At 44.0% G+C, this 20,959-nt stretch overlaps 2 protein-coding genes across 2 annotated transcripts; both read left to right on the plus strand.

The window, feature by feature from the left end:
- Positions 1–39: 39 nt before the first annotated feature.
- Positions 40–2,285, plus strand: LOC118417214 (gamma-glutamylcyclotransferase-like). The gene is made up of 4 exons (XM_035822669.1): positions 40–216; positions 682–815; positions 1,466–1,783; positions 1,994–2,285. Exons 1-3 carry the CDS (start codon positions 82–84, stop codon positions 1,743–1,745), a joined length of 549 nt encoding a protein of 182 aa, XP_035678562.1. The 5' UTR covers positions 40–81; the 3' UTR covers positions 1,746–1,783; positions 1,994–2,285.
- Positions 2,286–4,087: 1,802 nt separating this feature from the next.
- On the plus strand, positions 4,088–12,992 carry LOC118417459 (apoptotic protease-activating factor 1-like). Its single transcript, XM_035823023.1, has 5 exons — positions 4,088–4,109; positions 6,139–6,351; positions 6,434–6,643; positions 7,132–7,454; positions 7,737–12,992. The coding sequence occupies exons 1-5, from the start codon at positions 4,088–4,090 to the stop codon at positions 12,078–12,080; spliced, it is 5,112 nt and encodes a 1,703-aa protein (XP_035678916.1). The 3' UTR covers positions 12,081–12,992.
- The last annotated feature ends 7,967 nt before the right edge of the window (positions 12,993–20,959 follow it).

The following is a 20,959-nucleotide window of genomic DNA, read 5'->3' on the forward strand; positions in this document are numbered from 1 at the left end:
CATATCCTCTCGTTCCCATGACACCGCTCTCGTTCCCAGAATTTCAAAGACATGACAGGTGGAGCACGAAAAAAATAACATATGCGAAATTTTGTAAGATTTATGATGGCTGGGAAAGATACGTTTCTGTATTTTGGGTATGGCAGTAACTTGCTGAAGGAAAGGATACAGATAAACTCTCCAACTGCCCAGTTTAAGGCTATTGGAAATGTGCAGGTGAGTCATAATGTTTTATGAATACAGTACACTGTGAATATGGGTTACCCTCTGAAAACAGTCGCTTTGTTTCTTTGCCTTGTCTTGATTTATGTTCAAATTGTTCCCTGGTCCAAGTTTGTTCTTGACAGAATTGTAAGTGGAGACGGCGCTTTTGGCCTATTTGTTTCTGGTGCTGGGTTTACACGTACATTGTATAACGTATTTTATTACACATTGATGCAGGATACTGTAAATGCAGAAACTTTCGCGGTGGTTTAATGTTCGCGGTTTTCCATGGCAGTAAGAGACTACAGTGCATGATGCTATCGCGAACTTAAAACCACAGCGAAATGTCCCTTTTTCCGCTCTTCCACAAAATTAAATCCCTGCAAACTTAAATGCATTTACAGTAACAGTTTCTCATGTTAACGTTACTAGTACACACCTCATCGGTAAATCTACAGACTCTTGCCTCTCCTCCAGGACTACAGGCTGGGCTTCTATGGTTCCTGGAGCCGGTGGGGAGGGGGCGTGGCCACCATCGACCCCACCCCTGGACACACCCTGTGGGGCGTGGTCTGGCAGATCGGCATGGAGAACCTGGACGCTCTCAACAAGTGAAAAACTTTCTTCTTTTGTACGGTTGTTGTGGCACAATAATTTTACAATTTGATAACAGTCTTTCAGGCAAGGGGTTTTGTGCAGGTACTGTAGGTTAATGTACAGGTACCTGTACCTGCATCTAGCCTCCATAGCAGGCTCTCTGGGGCCATTTCTTTTTATACTGGCAAAGGCCGGCAATCAGCAACCCAGTACAAAACGAAATGGCCAATAAAAGTGTATTATAAGCCAAAAAAAGGCCCCAGAAAGCCTGCTATGGAGGCTAACCTGTATACGTACCCGCTTGGCTGTAAGCATGATTGAGCTGTAAGGTAAGCTGCATTATTTGCACTACAGACATAATTATCTAAACACTAAAGATCAATAAATAAATAAATAAATAAATTCTACATTCATTGAACAAGCATCATGCTTTATCTCAAAGACAACGACCGTGCCCTGATTTTTTTAATGAAAAATCTAAGAAACAAACATTTTGGGCTTGTTGCTTTTTCACATTTTTTCTGTCAGCAACATTAGACAATTGTTGTATATAGTAAAGTGGACTCATTCCTTGAAGCTAACTATGAGGCCCCAGATGTCTTACTGAGGGATGACTGCGGTGTGAACATTTGACGATAATAATTCATTTCTTTTCTTATTCCAGACAAGAGGGGGTAAAAGACAATGATCAAGGTGTGTACAGACCTGTGGAGCTCTCGGTGAAAACCTCCACAGGTGAAACCCTCACCTGCAGATCCTACCGAATCATCGACACCAGTCAGCCCAATCTCCCCTCCCCGCAGTACATGGAGGTCCTGCTAGGGGGCGCCAGACAGCAGGGGCTTCCTGAGGAGTATATACGAGAGCTGGCCGAGATTCAGACCAACGACTACAAAGGCCCTGTTCAAATCATGGAAGATTTGAAAAAGAACAGCAAGAGTTGATTTCTGTGGGACTTAGGAAATCATTTTACAATCTGTAATACTGTAAATGCAGAAATGTTCGCGGTGGATTAATGTTCGCGGTTTTTGCGGCGGTCGCTTCACCGCGAATTCAAAACCACCGCGAACATTTTTCTATAACAGTAAGAGACTGCAGTGCATGGTGCTACCGCGAAATTAAAACCACCGCGAAAAGTCCATTATCCCGCTACCGCGAAATTAAATCCCCGCGAACTTATATGCATTTACAGTAGTTTTAGATTGTCAAGGCTCAAAATAATTTTTTACCCTTTTACCGATTTGTACAGTAGCAATTTTTTTCCTGAAAAAAAAAAAGGATTCTACTTATACTTCCTCAGTAGGTAATCAACAACGACTTGCCAATGAATCTGTCTTTTTGTACCCATGTACCGGGTCATATGACACTGTAACCTTCTCACCAGGGCTCTAGCCAGCGTCCGTTTTTCCGTCAATTGACGGAAATTTGCTGCGTGTGACGGAAAAATTATAAAACCAATCCATCAACATTGACGGACAAAAATCTTTGGTGGAAGCTACAGGCGGCTTGGGGACGCCGTCCACGGCCGTAAAAGCCACACGCTGTTTGTTTTGCTATTGTTATGATTGTTTGATAATGTGTGTCGGTGCCCTTTCGCATACGATAATCTCATTAAAAACCTGTTTTTCAAGATCTCAGTTCAGTCTCTCTAACTCCTGGAATAGTGTTTTGGCGGATTTCGCGACAATGGGAATTGGCTGACGGAAATAAAATTCGAGCTGGCTAGAGCCCTGCTTCTCACCCAGAATGAGATGAATGGACTGTAGCACACAGTCTGACTTTATGCTGCTAAATAAGAGAATTATCATTCATAACATAGCACCTGAATTTTTGTAAAATATAAAATGCAAGTTGCTTTTACTTTTTTTCCTGAAAATGAATTAAGAATATGTTTAATTAAATTCACTCAGAATAAGTATTGGTATTAAAATTGGGCTTAAAAGTGACATGTTGAAATGTGACTCTTCCTTGTTTTGAGTTTCTCAACTCTGCAAGTTGAATGAAGATATAGTTCCAGAAATAGTGGTGCAATTCCACTGAGTAAAGTCCATTTGGAAAGGCCAAGGCATAGACAACAAGTTGATTAAACTGTAAAATTTTCATTTGCCGCTAGAGGTCGCTTTTGCACTGTGATCGTTTCAAAAACACAACCATCAAAGAATCATCAAATACCAATGGAAACGTTGAAGAAATGCAAGGTTTATTGAAGTAAAACGTCGCAAATGTTCAGAGTTCAGGTTCAACATCTGGTTAACTTCATGTCACGGTCAGCTTCGCGTTTCATAGTGGTCGCTGGGGTGAAGGTCAACTTGGGGTCAAGGTCAGTGACACGTGTTTATTCTCCTGCCAGTTTTTGGGGATGTTTCTTCAGAAATCTGATAAAACTTGTTACGTCTGATAAAACCTATCGTATCATCACCCTATTGTGTGTCTAGCCAGCTATTTTCGTCTATCATTAAAACTTTTTAAAAAACTTCAGAAATGTGCAGATACCAAGGAAAGGTGCTCATTTTGCGTAAAAATAGTATAGCTAGAAATTGTATCTTTCTGTGTTTAGTTGCATCAGGCTCGTTGCCCATAAAAAACAAACACAGTACATTTCATTTCATTTCATTTCATTAGGTCTAACGTTACGTAATTAAAGACATGTCTTTCAATTTCAGCGCATGTAACGTCACACGTAGTTTCCCATACGAATTGTCAACCAGCTAACGTTAGATAAAGGGCACCCAAAGTGCGTACTATTGCGTAATCTGAACTTGGCGTCTCTGCAACTCTAACATATGGAATCACTCTTCAAGTTGTGAAAACACCCACTCCAAGTTCAACTGTAACACAGTACATGACGTTTAAAAGCGGTCTCACACTCTTAAAAAAAAGAAAGCCCACACCGTTCATCGACTTATTTCTTAATCCTATTAAGAAACCAAACAGGTCGTAGATTTTGTTAAACGTAGCTCTGTTTTATATAGCCAGAAATTACTCTGTTTTGGCATGAAATACAGTTGACCCACAAACCCCTTAGAGAGCCCCGTCTCCCCCACCTCAGTGCAGACGACGCGAGACTACGTGTGACCTTGGTAACTCCTTCGGGGCTTTCCTTCAAACAAACGTTGTTTGGCAGGCGGTTTAAACACACCAGTGCAAAGATGCCAGTCTCCTTTCTCCCGAAAGATTCTTTCCAGGCACACAAAGATTCAATCGTCAGTGGAAGGATCCGAAACCTAGCTTGAAGACTTCTTCTGAACCTTTTTGGTTCCCTGGAGATCCTTGGAAAGCTAACCACATGGCAGCTGAGTGTCCCACAGGTAGGTACCGAGTTGTGTCGTCTGATTTACTCTCCAAGCAGAGGTTAGGCGTCTGCTTGTTTATGGACGTCTTTTTAGCGTTTTTATCCGGCTTTCCACTTCGTCAAGGTTTCTTTTTACCTCCAGTCAAACGAGGGCCCAATATTGTCTACTTTAAACTAGAAAGGTGACATTTTCAAGCAGATATATTTGTTTGCATGTTGTAGTGTAACAGTAATCCTGACTACTGTTATGTTTATCCTTACTCCATCACAAATTTTATATTTAGTGACCTGAGCCCCTCCAGCTCTGTGCTAAGACATTTGCTACATCAAGTAACCGAACACCACAGGGTGCCTGCTACTTTACCGGTAACCATGGTGACAGCTTCTGGTCCAGGTCGTTGACCTTATTTGTTTGGAGAAGAAGAGGAGGAAGAAGAAGAAACAGAGCAAAAGCAATATGTTAAAAAGCCGTCCACAACATGCCTGAGCCTAACCTCTGCTTGGAGGGTAGTCCGGTGTACCTTTCACTGCGTTCGCGCCATATGTTTTACCTTTTACGCGGGAATGTCACAGAGTGATTGATGGGGTCTTTGAGATTACTCAGCGGTGTCAGTGGTCTCATGTCAGAGGATTTTCCTGAACTAGAATTTTTGTTTCTTTCAATCGTGTGTGTAGGACTGAGGTTGTAGAATAAACATGAAAGTGTCCCCCGTGACATTGGGGGAGGTCGTTACGGGGCAACGTTTAAAGACCATTAAATAGTTGCCAATAAGCCAGTCTTTCAGGTCACTTATTACCTAACTTTCATGCTTGTATAAACTGGCCGATAAACGTCTTGAAGTGGTCTCCAACTGCAAGATATTGGGTTCTGTTTCATTGAGGACGAAGTGAGAAGTTATTTTTGTTCCGTGCAGCAGAACATATTCTCCATTGTTGTAGATACCGTCCAAGTTCGTTGACCCCACACCAAGAAACTCATGAGGAATGAGGGCTCAAGGCTTCTCATGCCAAGTCCGACTGAGCTATCGCCTTACCTAATCTGTTACCAATTAAAGAACACCCACCCCTTTCTTTATTCCTTACATCCGTGTGCACTGCGGAGAAAACAAGATTTGCTATGTACTCTCCAAGCAGAGGTCAGACTCCAGATTTTGTTTTAAGTCTTTGAAGGCTTTTTATCGGGCTTTCTATTTTGTGAGGGTTTCTTGTTGTCAAGTACGGCTGTCGGCCAATAGGAAAGAAGGCCTGACAATAGATCACAATAGAATTCCGGACAGAAATGTCTAACTAAAAAAACAAAACAAAAAAATAACAACAGCAGGAACCTAATCTCTGGAGAGTAGATTTGTTGATTTTGGGCGTCATGTTTGCGCTTGGTAAAAACGCGTGAAAAGAGTAACGTTTGTTTCAGCTGTGTTGTTTGTTGTTAGAGGGCACACAGCTTACAGGATGATGGTCCACAGGATGATGCCTGCAGTGCTTGTCTTTCTCGGCTAGGGGGCGTCACCTTGGCATGGCGCATACCATAGGGTCATGATGTCAGTCGCACACGTGGAGGCAAACTTGGATGCAAGCATTCAATCCGTCGGGTGCGAGGGTGTTGAGGGGGATTAGAAGTAACGGAAGGGAGGATGTTTTTCTTTTCTCCTTCGCTGACAAACACTATGGCGTAGATAGACGGCACGCAGTGTCCTCAATGAAGACAGTGCGTTGCTAAGACGAATGCGGCTAAGAGTAAGAGGAAAATTATTTTGTATCGTATGTCATCCTATCCCTTGGTATCAAAAGTCTCACAACAAAATAAACTGTTGTTAATCGTAACCGTGTTCTTCTTGATGAATTGACAAAGCATCGAGGAATAGCGCCAAACGCTACGCCAAGTCTGCGAATTTGCGCTAATTCCCCCTCATTTGCGTCACTCCGTTTGACGCAGTTCGACGCAAACAGTCGTTGTACTTAAACGATACCCGCTGAAATGTCATTTGTACTTTTGTTTATATCTTACCCTCTTTGGAAATATTGATCTATTTTCTTTTTCATTTCAGCATCAGGTGCCGATGTCCCAGAGACCACCTGTTTCGCCCTGGTGTCCTACAGCGACAGCGACAAGGACTGGGTACTCAAGCATCTCGTTCCCAACGTAGAGAGAGACGACAAGATCGTCCAACTTTTCCTCAAAGACAGGGATTTCGAGCCGGACGTGTCAAAACTCGACGCGTATTCCGAGATAGCCAGAAACTGTGACAAGATCGTCGTACTGTTTATTTATTTATTTATTTATTGATCTTTAGGGTAGTCCCTTCAGTTAACGTGGTAACTGATTTCCAAGGGAGCCCTATTTGTTGTCCCGGAGTTACGTCAGGAATGGCGCGTGTGTGTGGGAACTTGACCAAGCCTTGTCGTCCGGTCACAGACTCGTTCCCATCGTCCTTAGCGACTGTGACGTACCACAGACTCTCAGGCCCTTCGGCCCCTTGGTGTACCGCGCAGGCGCAGGAGATGGGGACTTCTGGGAAAGACTTCGAGACACGATCACTGGAAAGACGAAAGGTTGTGGTCAATCGCATATATGGTTTATTTCAGAGTATCACATTAAACCTCTGTGTTGTAATTAGATATGCCAGTTATGTTTATAAAACAATATAACCCGATTCAAATGATTAGATGATTTTGACGCCAATGATTTATTAGAACGGCTTTTCATTGCTACTACAGTCAAATTAAAACTGCCCAAGAAGACCACTGAGGTAAATTTTGACTATGTGGACAAGTGGTCACTAAATATATAGGAGGATTCATGATGCTTGTATCAACTGAAAAAGGTATATGTAACGGACCACCAAAAAGTGGTCATATTGGCCAGGCGGTCCTTTTGTAGAGGTTTGTACAAGTTTGACAGTATCACGACAGTGTGTATGGATATTTTTATTGAACCTATGTGGCGCTAAGGTCTATCTTAAGTGACTCCAAAGTTATCATTTGTTGTCTGTCCAAATCAATGAAAAATTGAAATACGTCTATTCCCATTTCTTTCCCAGATCCGTCTTTTGCAAGAGGCCGGACCAAAACGTTCCCAAAACTCCCGACTGTTCTGACACCCAGGACGGCTGATGTCAGCGCTGTTTGCGGGATGGTGCGGGAAGCCCGAGTGTCTCTCTCGCCAATGACGTCAGCTGGGGACCGAACACACGCTCTCCCGCCAATGACGTCAGCTGGGTACCGAACACACGCTCTCCCGCCAATGACGTCAGCTGGTGGCGGAGCACAACACGTTGTCGGGATCTGGGGGATGGGCGGTAGCGGGAAGACCGTGCTGGCTGTCTTGGTGGCTCAGGCATTGGCTCAGGAGGACAGGAGAGAGGTGAGAATTGAGCATAAAGACCACACACTTACTTTAAAACATTTTTAAGTATATAGATCACACACATACTTTTTGGTGTCTTCCATTGGGTTACATCAAGTGCGTATTATGAGTTTTATTGGGAGTTGATTCTCAAGCTCAAGAGTTGTTACTAGGAATAAAGAAATTTAAGATGTTTCAGTCAGAAATCGACCGCATCATGTCTTGCATAAACGCTGTACCTTTTAATCATTGTAGGAAGAAAGAGGTTTTCCGTTCAGAAATGCTGTTTTCTTTCCGCAGGTGTTTTGGATGACGTCAGGAAGACGTAACAGCGTGCTGGAGAACTTGGTGGATCTGTTCGCCGACATGACCTGCAGTTACCTCCCCTTTACAGAACTCAGCGACATCATCAGCGCCATACGTCATCACACACATGACAAGGACTACGTCATCGTCTTGGATGACGTTAGGAATGTCGAACATGCGGAAGACATCATCGACGCGATGGCAGGCAGGTGCCAGGTGCTAGTGACGTCACGTGACGTGCAGGTGTTTCGCGCCTTGCAGGTGTCTCAGGTGCACAACCTCAAGACGTTTGAGAAGCGTGAGTCCGAGACGCTGCTTCTCAAGAAAATCGGACTGAGCTACGCCTTGGATCCGTTCGACGAAAGGAGGGTGATGGTTGACGTCATCCTGCAGGCGTGCGGTGGGCTCCCCCTGGCGATTTCTGTTGGTGCTGCCACCATTCAAAACTCGGAGGATGTCAATGTGTGGAGAAGCACAGCAAGAGCTCTGAAAAGCCACGGTCCCTCGACAAAGGAAGGCACGGGAAACAGACACGTTAGCAATGTACTAAAATCTTTTGCCGTTAGCCTAAACGCTTTGACACCAGCATTGCAGCGACGTTTTGTTCTTTGTGGGGTCTTCCCCGACAATGTTGATATCCCCATGGACACATTGGCTATGTTATGGCGCACAGAGTGTACGAATCTTTCAGAAGTTGAATCTCAGAGAAGTGCTGAAAGTCTTATCCAACGGTCGTTGTTGTTGGAAGGCAGGAAACCTTCTACCTATCGTCTGCACGACATAGCGCAAGACATTGCCAGACCTAAGCTCGGCGACGAAGAGCCTTCGGTGCACAGACGTCTGATCGCATCGTACAGAGCAAAGTTGGGGAGGAGTTTGGAAGACTGCTGGGACGATGGTTACTTCTTCCAGCACATCTCGTATCACTTCAAGCAAGCCGGAATGACGGACAAATTGATGAAGATGTTTGTGAGCTACTCATGGTTGAAAGTCAAGCTGGAGCGCACGGATTTCTTTGCTCTTCTTTCTGAATTCAAGAACGTTGAGCTTGACCTACCCGAATCTGTTGTCCAGGTGTATGAAGCTCTAACCTTGTCGGGGCGCGTCTTGTGTGCGGACAAGACTCAACTCGGTGCACAACTTCTTGGCAGGTTGACGAAATCCACCAACAAAGACATCATTCAGCTTCTTCAAGAAGTGGAAGACAGATCCCAGGTTGCGTTACATCCTTGTAGACAGTGCTTAACGGCCCCCGGTGGACCCACCATTGGTACCTACAACAGACTTCAAGAGGCAGTGCTTTGCATTGCTGTCACTAACGCGCTAGGGCCTAAGAGGGTCTTCATGGGGTCTGCCGACCGCACGATAAGAGTGTGGGACTTGGAGTCTTGCAGGGATGTCAGCGTTCTACTAGGTCACCATGGTGACGTGACCGCTTTGGCGATCAGGAAGGACGACGCGATCCTCGCGTCAGGATCCCGGGATTCCGCCGTGAGGATCTGGGACGCGGATCGCCTGACCTTGCTCTGCACGCTCGAAGGTCACAGGGGCAGCGTCAACGGAGTTGCTTTCCTGGAAGATGGCGCCACTCTGGTTTCCGTGTCCAGCGATCAAACCGTGAAGGTCTGGAAGCTGGACGCCTTACCGGAACCTCAGGCGTCAAATGTGATGCTTTCGGGGAGTCATTTGACACCAATAACGTCCATAATCTGGCCAACAACCAAAGACTTTGAGATCGAAACCGTGCCAAGAACCCAGCTTTTGTCGACGTCACCGACAGAGAGTGATGACGCCAGAGACCTGCCAGGCCCGAACACGTGGCTGTGTGTGTCGACTCTAGTCGGACACACTGGAGAGATAAACGGCGTGTGCGCCTTTCATCATAAGAATATGGTGACCACGTGTTCGAACGACAACACCGTCCGACTGTGGGATTTAGACAGCCTGCAGTCACACTGTCTTGAAGGGCACGAGAAGGCGGTGTTGGACGTCGCCATAACAACGGACGACAGTTTCCTGGTTTCTGCGTCAGGCGACAGACAGGTGGGCGTGTGGGACGTGGACACGCGAGACCTGCTCCACAAGCTGGTGGGACACACGGACATGGTCGCCGCCATTGCGATCACGCCGGATGACGCCAACCTGGTGTCAGGCGGTGGGATGGACGATACCACTATCAGGATATGGAAGCTCAGGGAGGGGAATCAGGTTGGTACGTTCAGGGGCCACGGAGAGGGAATAAAGGCACTTATAGCCGTGGACACTGAGAAGGGTCGAATGCTCTTGTCCGGGTCTGTAGAAGCTACTTGTAGGATATGGAAGCTTGAAGACGCTCCGCAAGACGTTGCACCTCTTCTAGGACACGATAGCCCGGTCTACGCTGTTGCCATATCAAGAAAGGGAAGGTTGGCGGTGTCGGGGTCACGTTCTGGGGAACTCAAGCTGTGGAACCTCCACTCTGGAGAGACAGAGGCCGTTGTGAGAAGCGCTCATTCGAGGTCTATCCGCGCCTTGGCTGTGTCAGAGGACGAGAGCATGGTCGTGTCGGGATCTAAGGACAGAAAGGTCAAGATCTGGGACGTGAGTCAAGACACGGAGACCTCTAGCGACATATTTAGATCGGTGCAGCCGTCTTACTTGTTCGAGAGGTCGGTGCTTCGTGGTCACGTCGGGGCGGTCCAATGCGTCGCCATCTCCCAAGATTCTAAATTGGTTGTGTCTGGAGGTTGGGACAACCTCGTTTTCTTGTGGAACGTCCAGAAGGGTAGGTGCGCTCGAAAGTTCGTCCACGTCAGCTACGGCATCATGTCTGTAGTGTTCTGTAAACAGTCTGTCGTGGCGTGTGCCAGAGATAACGTGGTCTGCAGGTGGGATGGTCTAACAGCAGAGGATAAGACCAAGCGGACTGTAGTGCGCGGTCCGAGCGCTAGATGGCTCTCTTACCCGGCGATGATGCTCCCAGACGAGGCAAAGATTGTGAGCGGCTGTCCTGAAGACGAGCGGTACTGCCAGTGGGACAGAATCGGGAGACAGTCATTGGGGAGCTGTGGCCACCCGATCGGCTCTGTCCTCACAGCCCTGGCTGTGAGCTGCGATGGAAGAACGCTGGTTTCAGCCTCTACAGCCGGGACTATAACATCGATCAATCTCTCAACCAGTAGGAACGATGTTACACATTTTGTGACCCAAAAAGAAGTGGTAGCGCGTTCCGAACTCAAGAAGCAGACCAGTGCGATCACGATCTTAGAAACGGGAACGGAAGGACACACGGTTTTCTTGACGGGCGACGTGCAAGGCGCTGTCAAGATGTGGCGCACCGACAGGGGAGCAGACGTCGTCCGCTATGTGAAGGACAGATTCGAGGTTCTGGGCGCGGCTCTGGGGCAGATCACGTCCTTCTGCAACCTGTCCAGGCACCTGGCCGTGTCCGGAAGCGGCGGCGGCACGCTGGCGGTCTGGGACGCCCGCGAGCGGAGACGCCGCGACTGCTGGGAGGCGCACGACGCTGTCGTCACCGACGTCGTGACGACAGACGGAGGCGGGCGGCAGACGATCCTCAGCGTCCCGAACACGCGGCTCGTTCTCAGCGCGTCGCTAGATAGGACCATAAAGCTGTGGTTTGTTTCGGCGTCGTCGTACCAGCCTCTCCATCTCATGTTCCTACCACGCGACTGCCCGCCCGCTCTCAGGCTGGCCACCGCTCCGGACGGCTGCCACTTCGTCACAGGCTCCGTGGATAACAAGCTTCGGGCTTATGACGCCAACACGTTCGAGCTTGTCAAGGAGTACCCGTCTGACTACTACGGCGTCAACTGTGTTGGCTTCACAGCGGACGGACGGGAAATGATGTGCAGCTACAGCGGTGGATTTCTGGGTGTTTGGGATTTCAACACGGGCGAGTGCGTGAACGCAAAGCGCGACAACACGACAAGACGCCCCGACACGTGGTGCCATTTTTCCGCAGTCGTCCCAGACACATGTCAAGTAGGGCCTATAGTTGTCACAGGAGACTCGCAGAACAAGGTAACGGTTTGGGATTACGTCACCGGTGACGTGAAGCATTGCTTACAAGTTCCCAACCGGAAATTACGTCGATGTTCACAGGAAGTGACGTGTGTGACGGTGACGTCAGACGGTAGTAGAATCGTGTCAGGGTCTGCAGACATGACGTTACGGGTATGGGCTATCGCTCCTTCAGGAGAGACCAACTTGCTCTGTCAGTTCACGTTTGAGCACGCGCCAAGAGCGGCGGTCATCACTGACACCGGGAAGATCTGTGTGGGACTGAGTAACGGTCAAGTCTGCTTCCTTCAGCTCAAGGAACCGGTGATAGTTTAGATTTCATCCAGTATGATAAGTTCCTTCAGTTTGTGTAAAGCAAACTCCGCTGTCCAGGGCTGTAGTTGGTCAATTCTAGGGGTAGGCAATTTGGGCCAAGGAGGTTATATAGATAACCTCCTTAGTTGGGCGGCCCGCCACTGAAGCGCTTTAATCAGACTAAAAGTTATCTTTGTTGTTGAATTACAATATGGAAAAAGTTAAACCGTCGATATATCCGCTCATACATTTTCGTCTGATTGTGCTAGTATTCTGGATACCGACAAACAGCAACTACTTTGTGTGAGGAGTACAGGAGGTTATCTCCATCAGGGCGCACCAACCTTATGTCAACCGGGACGAGGGGCGATATTGACTTCCAACAACCTTTGACCCATTGCTTGCGTCACACGCGCGACAAGTCACGTGTCGAGAGCGATTGCGTCAGAGAGCTGAAGAAGACTGCGTCATTCAGTCCCACCCAAATTCCAATGGTCCAATTTTTTATAAAGTCGAACAGTTTAACCATTTCCTGAATATGCAGTAGTTGTTAAATTTCCCACCAAGGAAAGCAATATCATCTCTGGTATGTCAAACGTTAGATACAATGGACATCAAGGTATTGGTGCAGTCCATAAGAGGACGTGTGTTCAGAACATTCACGAATATTCAGTTGTCTATTTTCGTACCCTATTAGTTCAGATGCACGCAATACATAAGAGTTATTTCCACATGTATCATGGTGTATGTCTTTTAACTTTATATGTCAAAAGCAAAATGTTTACGGTGGAAAGCCCTGTGTGAAACGATTTAGTGGTCGTCGTTTTGGTGTTGTTTTTGATGATCTAGATGAGTAAGCATTTGAGTGCTACTTCATAACTTCTGCAGGTCGAAGGACACGAAAGACTGCTGAGCATAATGATAAATATATAACGTTAACATACGGTTGAAATGACACAGTATAGCCTATCCTATCATGTATGTTCCTTCCATATCACCTTTGAATTAAAGTGTCATTTATTTACGTCCGAAAGGAAGTGTGTTCTATTGACGTTGTATATTAGAGAGCAATCTCCTCATGTATTCATTGGATTGGATTCACCTTGACTCCGTTCCAAAACCACCTCCACCACCCCTATTGGACTTTTCCGATAGTATCGCCCGAAAGTTCATCGTACATTGAGTCATTGACCCACCATTAACCGATAATGGCTGACCTTCAACTCCCCGACTATGACCGACCTTTTCTGTATTTACATTAACTCTGTTGCATCAGCACTTTTAAGATACAAAGGTTATAGATCAAAATCTACCTGAAGTAGGCTGTTTTTGTTTCACTGGGGGTGAGCAGAGGGTCGTTCGTTGTTAGGATAAACAATGCGTCAGTCGATGTTAAACTAAGATGGAATTCCGCACGCTGATATATGCCATCTAGACAGGGTAGGGTTTATCCTGACAAGCGCAGGAAAGACGTTAGAAAAATAATTTCTTTCTCCGGTCCCCCTGCCCCCAAATGTAGTTGTGCTCCATTAGAACCTTTCAGATATCATCGTGGACATTTGGATGTTCATAGAAAATGACAAAAGTAAAGCCGGGTTCAAACGTACTTACTAGTATATAACGTTACTAGTATTCAAGTCCGTATGAGGTCCATGTGGAATTGTGCAATGTTTGTTAGAAAAATCGGACAAAGATAACGTGCCAGAGGAGTTAGCTGTCCGAGGAGAATGGTTTGAGACCAGCTAACTTTCGCTGGTATGTTATCTGGCTATATTTGATCAATTTCTATTATTTTTCCAGCGACGTGTGTAGAGGCTGGTAGAGGCTAATACTTCCAGACGGATCTCATGCGGATTTAGGTATATATATATGCACGTGTGAACCCACCTATCTCTGGATCCGCTACACACCCCAAGCTTTTCGGCAGAGCAGTTCAGTTATGCGTTATGAGAGTGCGCAGTTGAAGCAAAGACTATAGGGGACTTGGTCAAGTGAAGGGTTCTGGAAGCTGACATATCTAAAATTTCAATGTCTACAGCTCGCGTCGTGTAAGATATCACAGAGAATTGGAAATGGGTTGTCCTGACAAGGGGACAACGACAATGATTTAATGAACTATGTAAAGATCACAATTGGAAATATTTATGTTGTAATGTTGGAAACAAATGTCTAAAACGGATACTAATATTTCATTCTGAAAAATCACAGACCTTTGATTTTTTTATCCGGTAGGGTAGTTGTGAACCATGTATTCTATATCAATGCCACCAGTGGCACCAGCGTTTCTTTTGGTTAGTCACAAAGAGCATGCTCTTGATAGCTCTGAACAAAGAAACCGTCTCGCAAAATGCCGTCATCAATGTTTAATAAGCGTCTAGACCGATGGTAGGGCCCAGGAAAAACTGCCGTGTTTCCCGTTACAGAGCAAAAACCAGCCGATTCTAGTATTTTTTTAGGGGGTCGATCGCTGTCAAGGGACATCAACTTTTCTATATACCATCTAAGTGATGAAAATGTTGTACATGTAGAATCGTTTTTCTCTCAAAATGTTCCCCCCATTTCTGTTGCAACGGGAAATTGAAAATATTTCAATGTATATCGCCAAATAGGGAATAAAGGTCCTGTCGGACTCCTAAAAATTGTCCCCACCTCCTAAAACAAGATCTCTTCAATGTCACTGACGGAAGCTATGTGACTGTTTCCAAAATCACACCTTGAGTAAGTGATATTTACCTGGCGTATCTTATTACCTGGATGTCTTACCTTCGTCGACGTACAACGTGTAACATTAATTGATATACAAATATCTCCTATGCAGAAATACAAATCTGTGCAACTTCAAATTTTGATGTTGAAATACCGTTGTCCTTATAAATTTCAGTTAGGTATTGTTTGTCAGATCACTTCATCCGAAGAAAAGAGAGAATCTCTGCCTTTCAATCCTAATGCTTTTGCGACTGTAACGAAACGCACATCACTGATTTTCCCAGGCCCAGTGGGCCAAGGACGTGGGATACGTGCAAGGTGTTGATCACGAGCGTGACTTGACTGGCTTCATCAGTAAGCCCTCCGACTTGTCACGCCCAATAGCGTCCTCGGAGGAATAATTATCTACTTGTAAAACGCAATAGATTATTCACGTCTGGAGGGGTCAACGCCCTGAAGCACGCATCGTACGTGTGCGTTGTGGAATACCCATACCTGGTATCAAATGTCTCCAAGCAGAGGTTAGGCTGTATTTTAAGGCGTTCGTGTATTTGTATATGCGTCGATGAAGGTTAGGCGTCCAGGTATTAAGATACGCCAAAAAGCGTACTCAGATTAATTGATATTGTTTTGGAAACGGTCAGACGTTTTAGATGGCATCCGCTATCTTTTGTCAGTGACAAGTTTCCAAAATCATATCCAGTTGCTTCAGTATTAAACTGCTCAGTTTGGCGGAGGGTACATTTGTATTTGCATCGTTTGTCGGTATTTCTTACGTTGTCAGGTTTTCTGTTTGGCTAATATCTACATCTACATCTATCCTACACTGGTGGGCACAAAGAAAATCTGAGCAAACAGAAAGCGAGAAAAAAAAACGACTAAGTAAAAGACGTAAAAAAACAACAACAACCTTTTGCTGAAGAAGAGTGATGGATGTCAGTCGAAACGTCCGGAAGTAAACATCCGTTTTTAGTCCAGTTGTAGAGATTGAATTGTATTTAAATATTGTTTACCTGGATGTCTAACCTTCATAAAGGTAACAACAACAACCGTCTCCTAACATCTGCTTGGAGAGGATTGCCTGCGTGCTCCGGAGCGCGTATCGTCTCAATCTGATTATGACGCAGACAGCCACCGCCTACTCTACAACCAATCAGCGAGCAGTACACGTCTCACACCCCCTCTGAACCCTCTCACATAATCTTGCTATATCACTACGCAACTCCAATTAACTATAAATTGTTATGTATCCCCAAAAAACAACACTAACAATTCACAATAATTAAAAAGACAGAAGCAATTGTATATAATTTATAAAGTTTTCGTCGTTTAGCGTGTTTTTGGGTGACATGTGCTGACAGAAAATAGTGCGATTTTTGTTCCGCGGAGGGTTATTGTGAACCGCCGGAGTCCGGTTTCCGATTCTCCAGTTGGCAGCTGAACGTCACAAGACCGGTTTATACTGTTCCTGTTGCAGTTTTAAGACTTCTTCCGACGCCTGAAGACCTTAAAAAGACGCCACCATGTCGACCATATGTGGAATATTATTTCGGTAAGTCTTTTTCTAAATTTCTTGCCCTCTGCCGGTCCGAAAATAGCTTCATGCTGAGTAGAACATCCGAACAAACGTGCAGCCCGCGCATTTTTCTCTGGGCTTGCCCCCCTCCCCGGTTAGTTCTATCCGATTTTTAGTTAGAAAACCACAGTAAAATTCCAATTATCAAAGCTTCATACACGGAAGAGATAGATGTTGTACTAAACAGAGCGGCTGGCTGGATAATTGATCGCGAATGACGCAGAACGGCACAAGTTTGCTCGCCGCGCGTTGGAACATTTTCAGAGCCGAACGGAAATTTCCATGGCGCGATTTGTGCGCTGCGCGGCGCGCGGGGTTGAATTTACCTCGCTTTTCTGGGGAGAAATTAGGCGTGTCTTCTTAGATACAGCCTTGAATACGTTGTCAATCCACTCCTTTTCTTTTGTGGTAGTTTGTGTTAATATTTCGTGGTTTTAGAGCGCGTAAGTTGACTAGCTGACAACAAACTTATGAACTACGTACAACCATGCCAGGACAACTTAGACCAAACGTCCTTGCGAAAAAAACATGACATTCCGTCATTCGCCACATTGTGGCACGACCTAGAAATGTGGTCAAACATCAAGGATAGTAAAGCCTTCTTTTAAAACTATGGAGCACTTCTCAGAAGGCGTCAGAAACTACCCAAAATTTATCTACCCACCACAGACCATGTGTGCCCTCCTGCTGTTAGTGTTGAATATTAAAATCGCTACAGCAAATATCATGTTTGACACATTTGATGATGCAACAGTTGTCCAATGGCGTTGCTGTATTATAACTTGCTATCTACAATATCTATAAACTAAACTTTAGTCCAGTCTTGTGAAACATCTGATATTTACTGTCGTTTTGATAAAACGTTGGTGGATACTTGATAGATATATCCTAAAATGTCAAACTCAAGCAATAACTTGATTAATCAGTTAGTTAGCTATTAATATTACAATAACTATGAGATTTTCAGTATCACAAAAATCCTCTTGGAGCCTCTGAATTACATAAATTCAAGACAAAGCAGCCAGGAAGTTCTGCAAGGTGACAGTATGCAGGTATGCAGGTAAAAGATTCGAGAACAATTTGACATTTGAAAAATAACAAAAACAGTAAAGGGATGAGGACTCAAATTTGAAAAAAATATTCATGTCTGCCTCTTGCCACAATTTTGGAAAACAATTACCCAGCATAGCTGTCCATACACTTGTAAGTTGTATAGATTTAAGATAACTGTAATAGATTTGTATGTTCTTATTCTTTATTAACACAAGTTGATCTTGTCAGCATTTCAATCAATTTGACATGCACACTTAATTTTCGAAGAAAGCAGAAATTACTTTTACCCATGTCTGACTGGTACATGGGACGATAAGTCGGACAGGTAGGTGTGAAAAACATAAGCCCCCTCCCCAGTCAAGATGGCAGCCGGCTATCAAGTTACTATTGTATTGGTAACCGCACCCGCTGCCATAAATAGCAGTACAAACAATACAATATGCACAACAGTATTCGGGGCTCAAAATTCATTTTTGGGATTAGGTGCACTGGTGCACCCAGGTTAAAAAATTGGGTGCACCAAAAAAAATTTGCGTGCACCACTTAGATTTAAGTACAACCTAATGGCAAAACTTAGCTACAAGCTATCGAATTCTTAAACAAGTACCGTGACAGAAATTTTTATTATCTGTCTAACACTTAGATGTCAAGAATATGATGTATACTAGTATACTTTGATATCTTTACATACATAACCCTACGAAAATATTTGGGTGCACCCACAGAAAATATTTGGATGCACCCACAGAAAATATTTGGGTGCACCCACGGTGCACCTGGGTGCACATGCACCCAGTATTTCAAGCCGTGATAATACAATGGCTTCAATGGGAAATCATGTTATTAAGCAAAAAGTTGTATAGCTTTATTATGTACATCCACATCTTATATTACCAATGATTACACCTTTGGTTCCTATGTGTAATTACTAATTTGATTGGCCGTACTATAATTTATGAAAAATGTAAGGTATATAGTATTCAAGTAATTCAAAATGTTGAAGTTATACCGCATAATATAGACCAGTTTTGTTACATGTTTTCTGTTTGACATTACAGTCATTAGCATTTAAAATGGCCAGAAATTTTTTTCATTGTTTTAAATAAAATCCTAAGTTAGTGCCTGCTGAGCATTAAGTTTAACACTTTGACAGTTGACCTATGTCTAGCCCAATGTTCCTTTATCCGTCTTATTTCCCTAGCAACAGCTTATTTGCCAACATTTACTCAGTCTAAGCACCTGAAATGCAAATTGTACCTGTCATTTGAAAGCCGGCACAAAACGGCAAGTCAATGTTTAATGTTTGCCCGAGTGGTACCATGGTGGGTGTGTCAGCTATTGACCAATCAGGTGTGACGCCTGTAGGTGCCAAGGTTTACTGATATGATGCAATACCTGCCATGACTGTTTGAAGTGTGGAGTATGCAGTAGGTACACATCCTGGTATGTGTATAAAGACTTGTGGGTGCTCAAGAAATTGTTTGCAGAATTTCTTGACTGAAATATGTGTATAATGCTCTTTTATGATATAATCTATATACTTGACAAAGAAGTTTAACTACCACAACTAGGGCTGTCTAGAGCTTAATTTTTTGCCCATCCTACTCATTGTATGAGAGCCCATGTTGTAAATTTTGTTATTGTTACTTCCATGAAATTCAAGCTCGCAAAAATCAGTTTCATCAATTTCATCGATTTTATGTTGTAAGGTTTATATCTTTTGAAACTTTCTCCTCCCAACAAGCAAATTTTCGTCCTGGCACAGAAGAACAGGTGCTTGGTACAGCACTGGTTCCTCAATTGTAGAGAAAAGTATTGTTTAAAACAAAGACAGGGCCAAGGGCTTTCCTCATTTTAAGTAATAAGTGTTTTGCAGCTAAAATTTGACCAGTCAACTGGTGAAGTAACTATAGGTCCTTGGGGGGTGAATTGGAAAACACATGAAAAATTCATGTGTAGGTTTGACCCATATTTACCTCCATGAAATGTCATGGAGGTTATATTTTACCCTGCGTTTGTCTGTCTGTCTGTCTGTCTGTGTGTTTGTGTGTGTGTGTGTAAACAAGATAACTCAAGAACGGCTGGGTGGGTTGCTTTCATACTTGGTGTGTTGGTAGTGTGTGATGAAAGCTGGAAATGATTAGATTTTGGGCCCTCTAGCGGCTCCCCTTGGTACTGCAGCGCAACTTCCGGTTTTGCTATCTCGGTGTTCTGAACATGCTATGGTCACGATTTTTGAGTGTTAGATAGCTCTTGTGCTCAGGAAGAAATGACATAAGTTTTGGCCCCCTAGCGTCTAGTTTTGGGATAGCAGGGGCGTTTTTGTCAAAAACTTCTGAAGAGGATAACTCAAGAAGGGAACAACGGATTTTCATGATTTTTGGTATGTAGGTACCTTAGACAATGTTGTACACGATAAAATACTAATTATGCAAAATAGGAGTACATTTGCATAATCAATGAGAATATTCTATAATAGCAGTTTTTTCAATGTATCTCTTGTTTCAGACATGCTATGGTCTTGACATTTACGTGGTAGATAGCTTTTAGTGCCATGACATATTGGGGCAAGTTTCAGCCCCCTAACATTTAATTGTGGAACTGCAGGGGCATTTTTGTCAAGACACTTCAAAGAGGATAACTGCAGAAAGGGACGACGGATTGGCATCATTTTAGGCATGCAGGTAGCTTGGGCAAAGATGTTCATAATGATATGCATGTTATGCAAATGAGGACTTAATTTGCATAATTAATGAGGAAATTGTATAGCTCCATTGTTTTCAATAACTGGACCTCAATACATGTAACACATGTTAATTATGATAGGTGGAATATAAGCAGATACCAAATATGGTAATGAGGAACTTATTTGCATAATTTATGCAAAAATTGCAAAACCAATTTATGATTAATAATGGGAATTTTACAATTGTGACATGTGTATGTTAGTCAATGATGAACAACACCATACATAAATTATATTAATGTGTTAGTCAATTGCATGAAATTTACGAAAGCTCTAAATTTTCATGGAGGTATGAGGTCGCCGAACTCTAGTTCAAGATATATATTCAAGTCAATCAATTTGAAAGTGGTGCACCATCTATGGTTTTAGTGAAAGGGGAGACCCTGGTATTAATAATATTACATAGGTGTCAGAACGTAAATGATTTAAAAAGCTTTGAACATGCATTCATCAATATACTCTCTTTCAACATTTCTGTCCCATGGTACAAATACAAATACAATTTCAAGTTGAAAACTCCTTATAATAATAAGTTATATAGTATAAGTTTTTGGTCATGTTTAACTTGTATTGAATTTCTGGAGTTGTACTTTGGCCTAGGCGCCTGTTAGATTTATGTTTTCATCGCTTCCTGCAAAGTTTCTCTGTGTTTGTCATCACGTGCTGCTGCAAAGGTGGTACCGCAAATGCTTTGGAGTGGAGGAGAGTGAGGGGGAGAAGTAAGACCTGTTCTGTTTGTTACAGTGTCATCATGTGTAGGTAGGTTAGTAGTAGGAGTAGGAGACTGTCTCGTGATGTGGTGTCCCGTGCAGTGGTGTA

Source organism: Branchiostoma floridae, chromosome 6 (assembly GCF_000003815.2).
Source record: "Branchiostoma floridae strain S238N-H82 chromosome 6, Bfl_VNyyK, whole genome shotgun sequence".
Taxonomy (NCBI): domain Eukaryota; kingdom Metazoa; phylum Chordata; class Leptocardii; order Amphioxiformes; family Branchiostomatidae; genus Branchiostoma; species Branchiostoma floridae.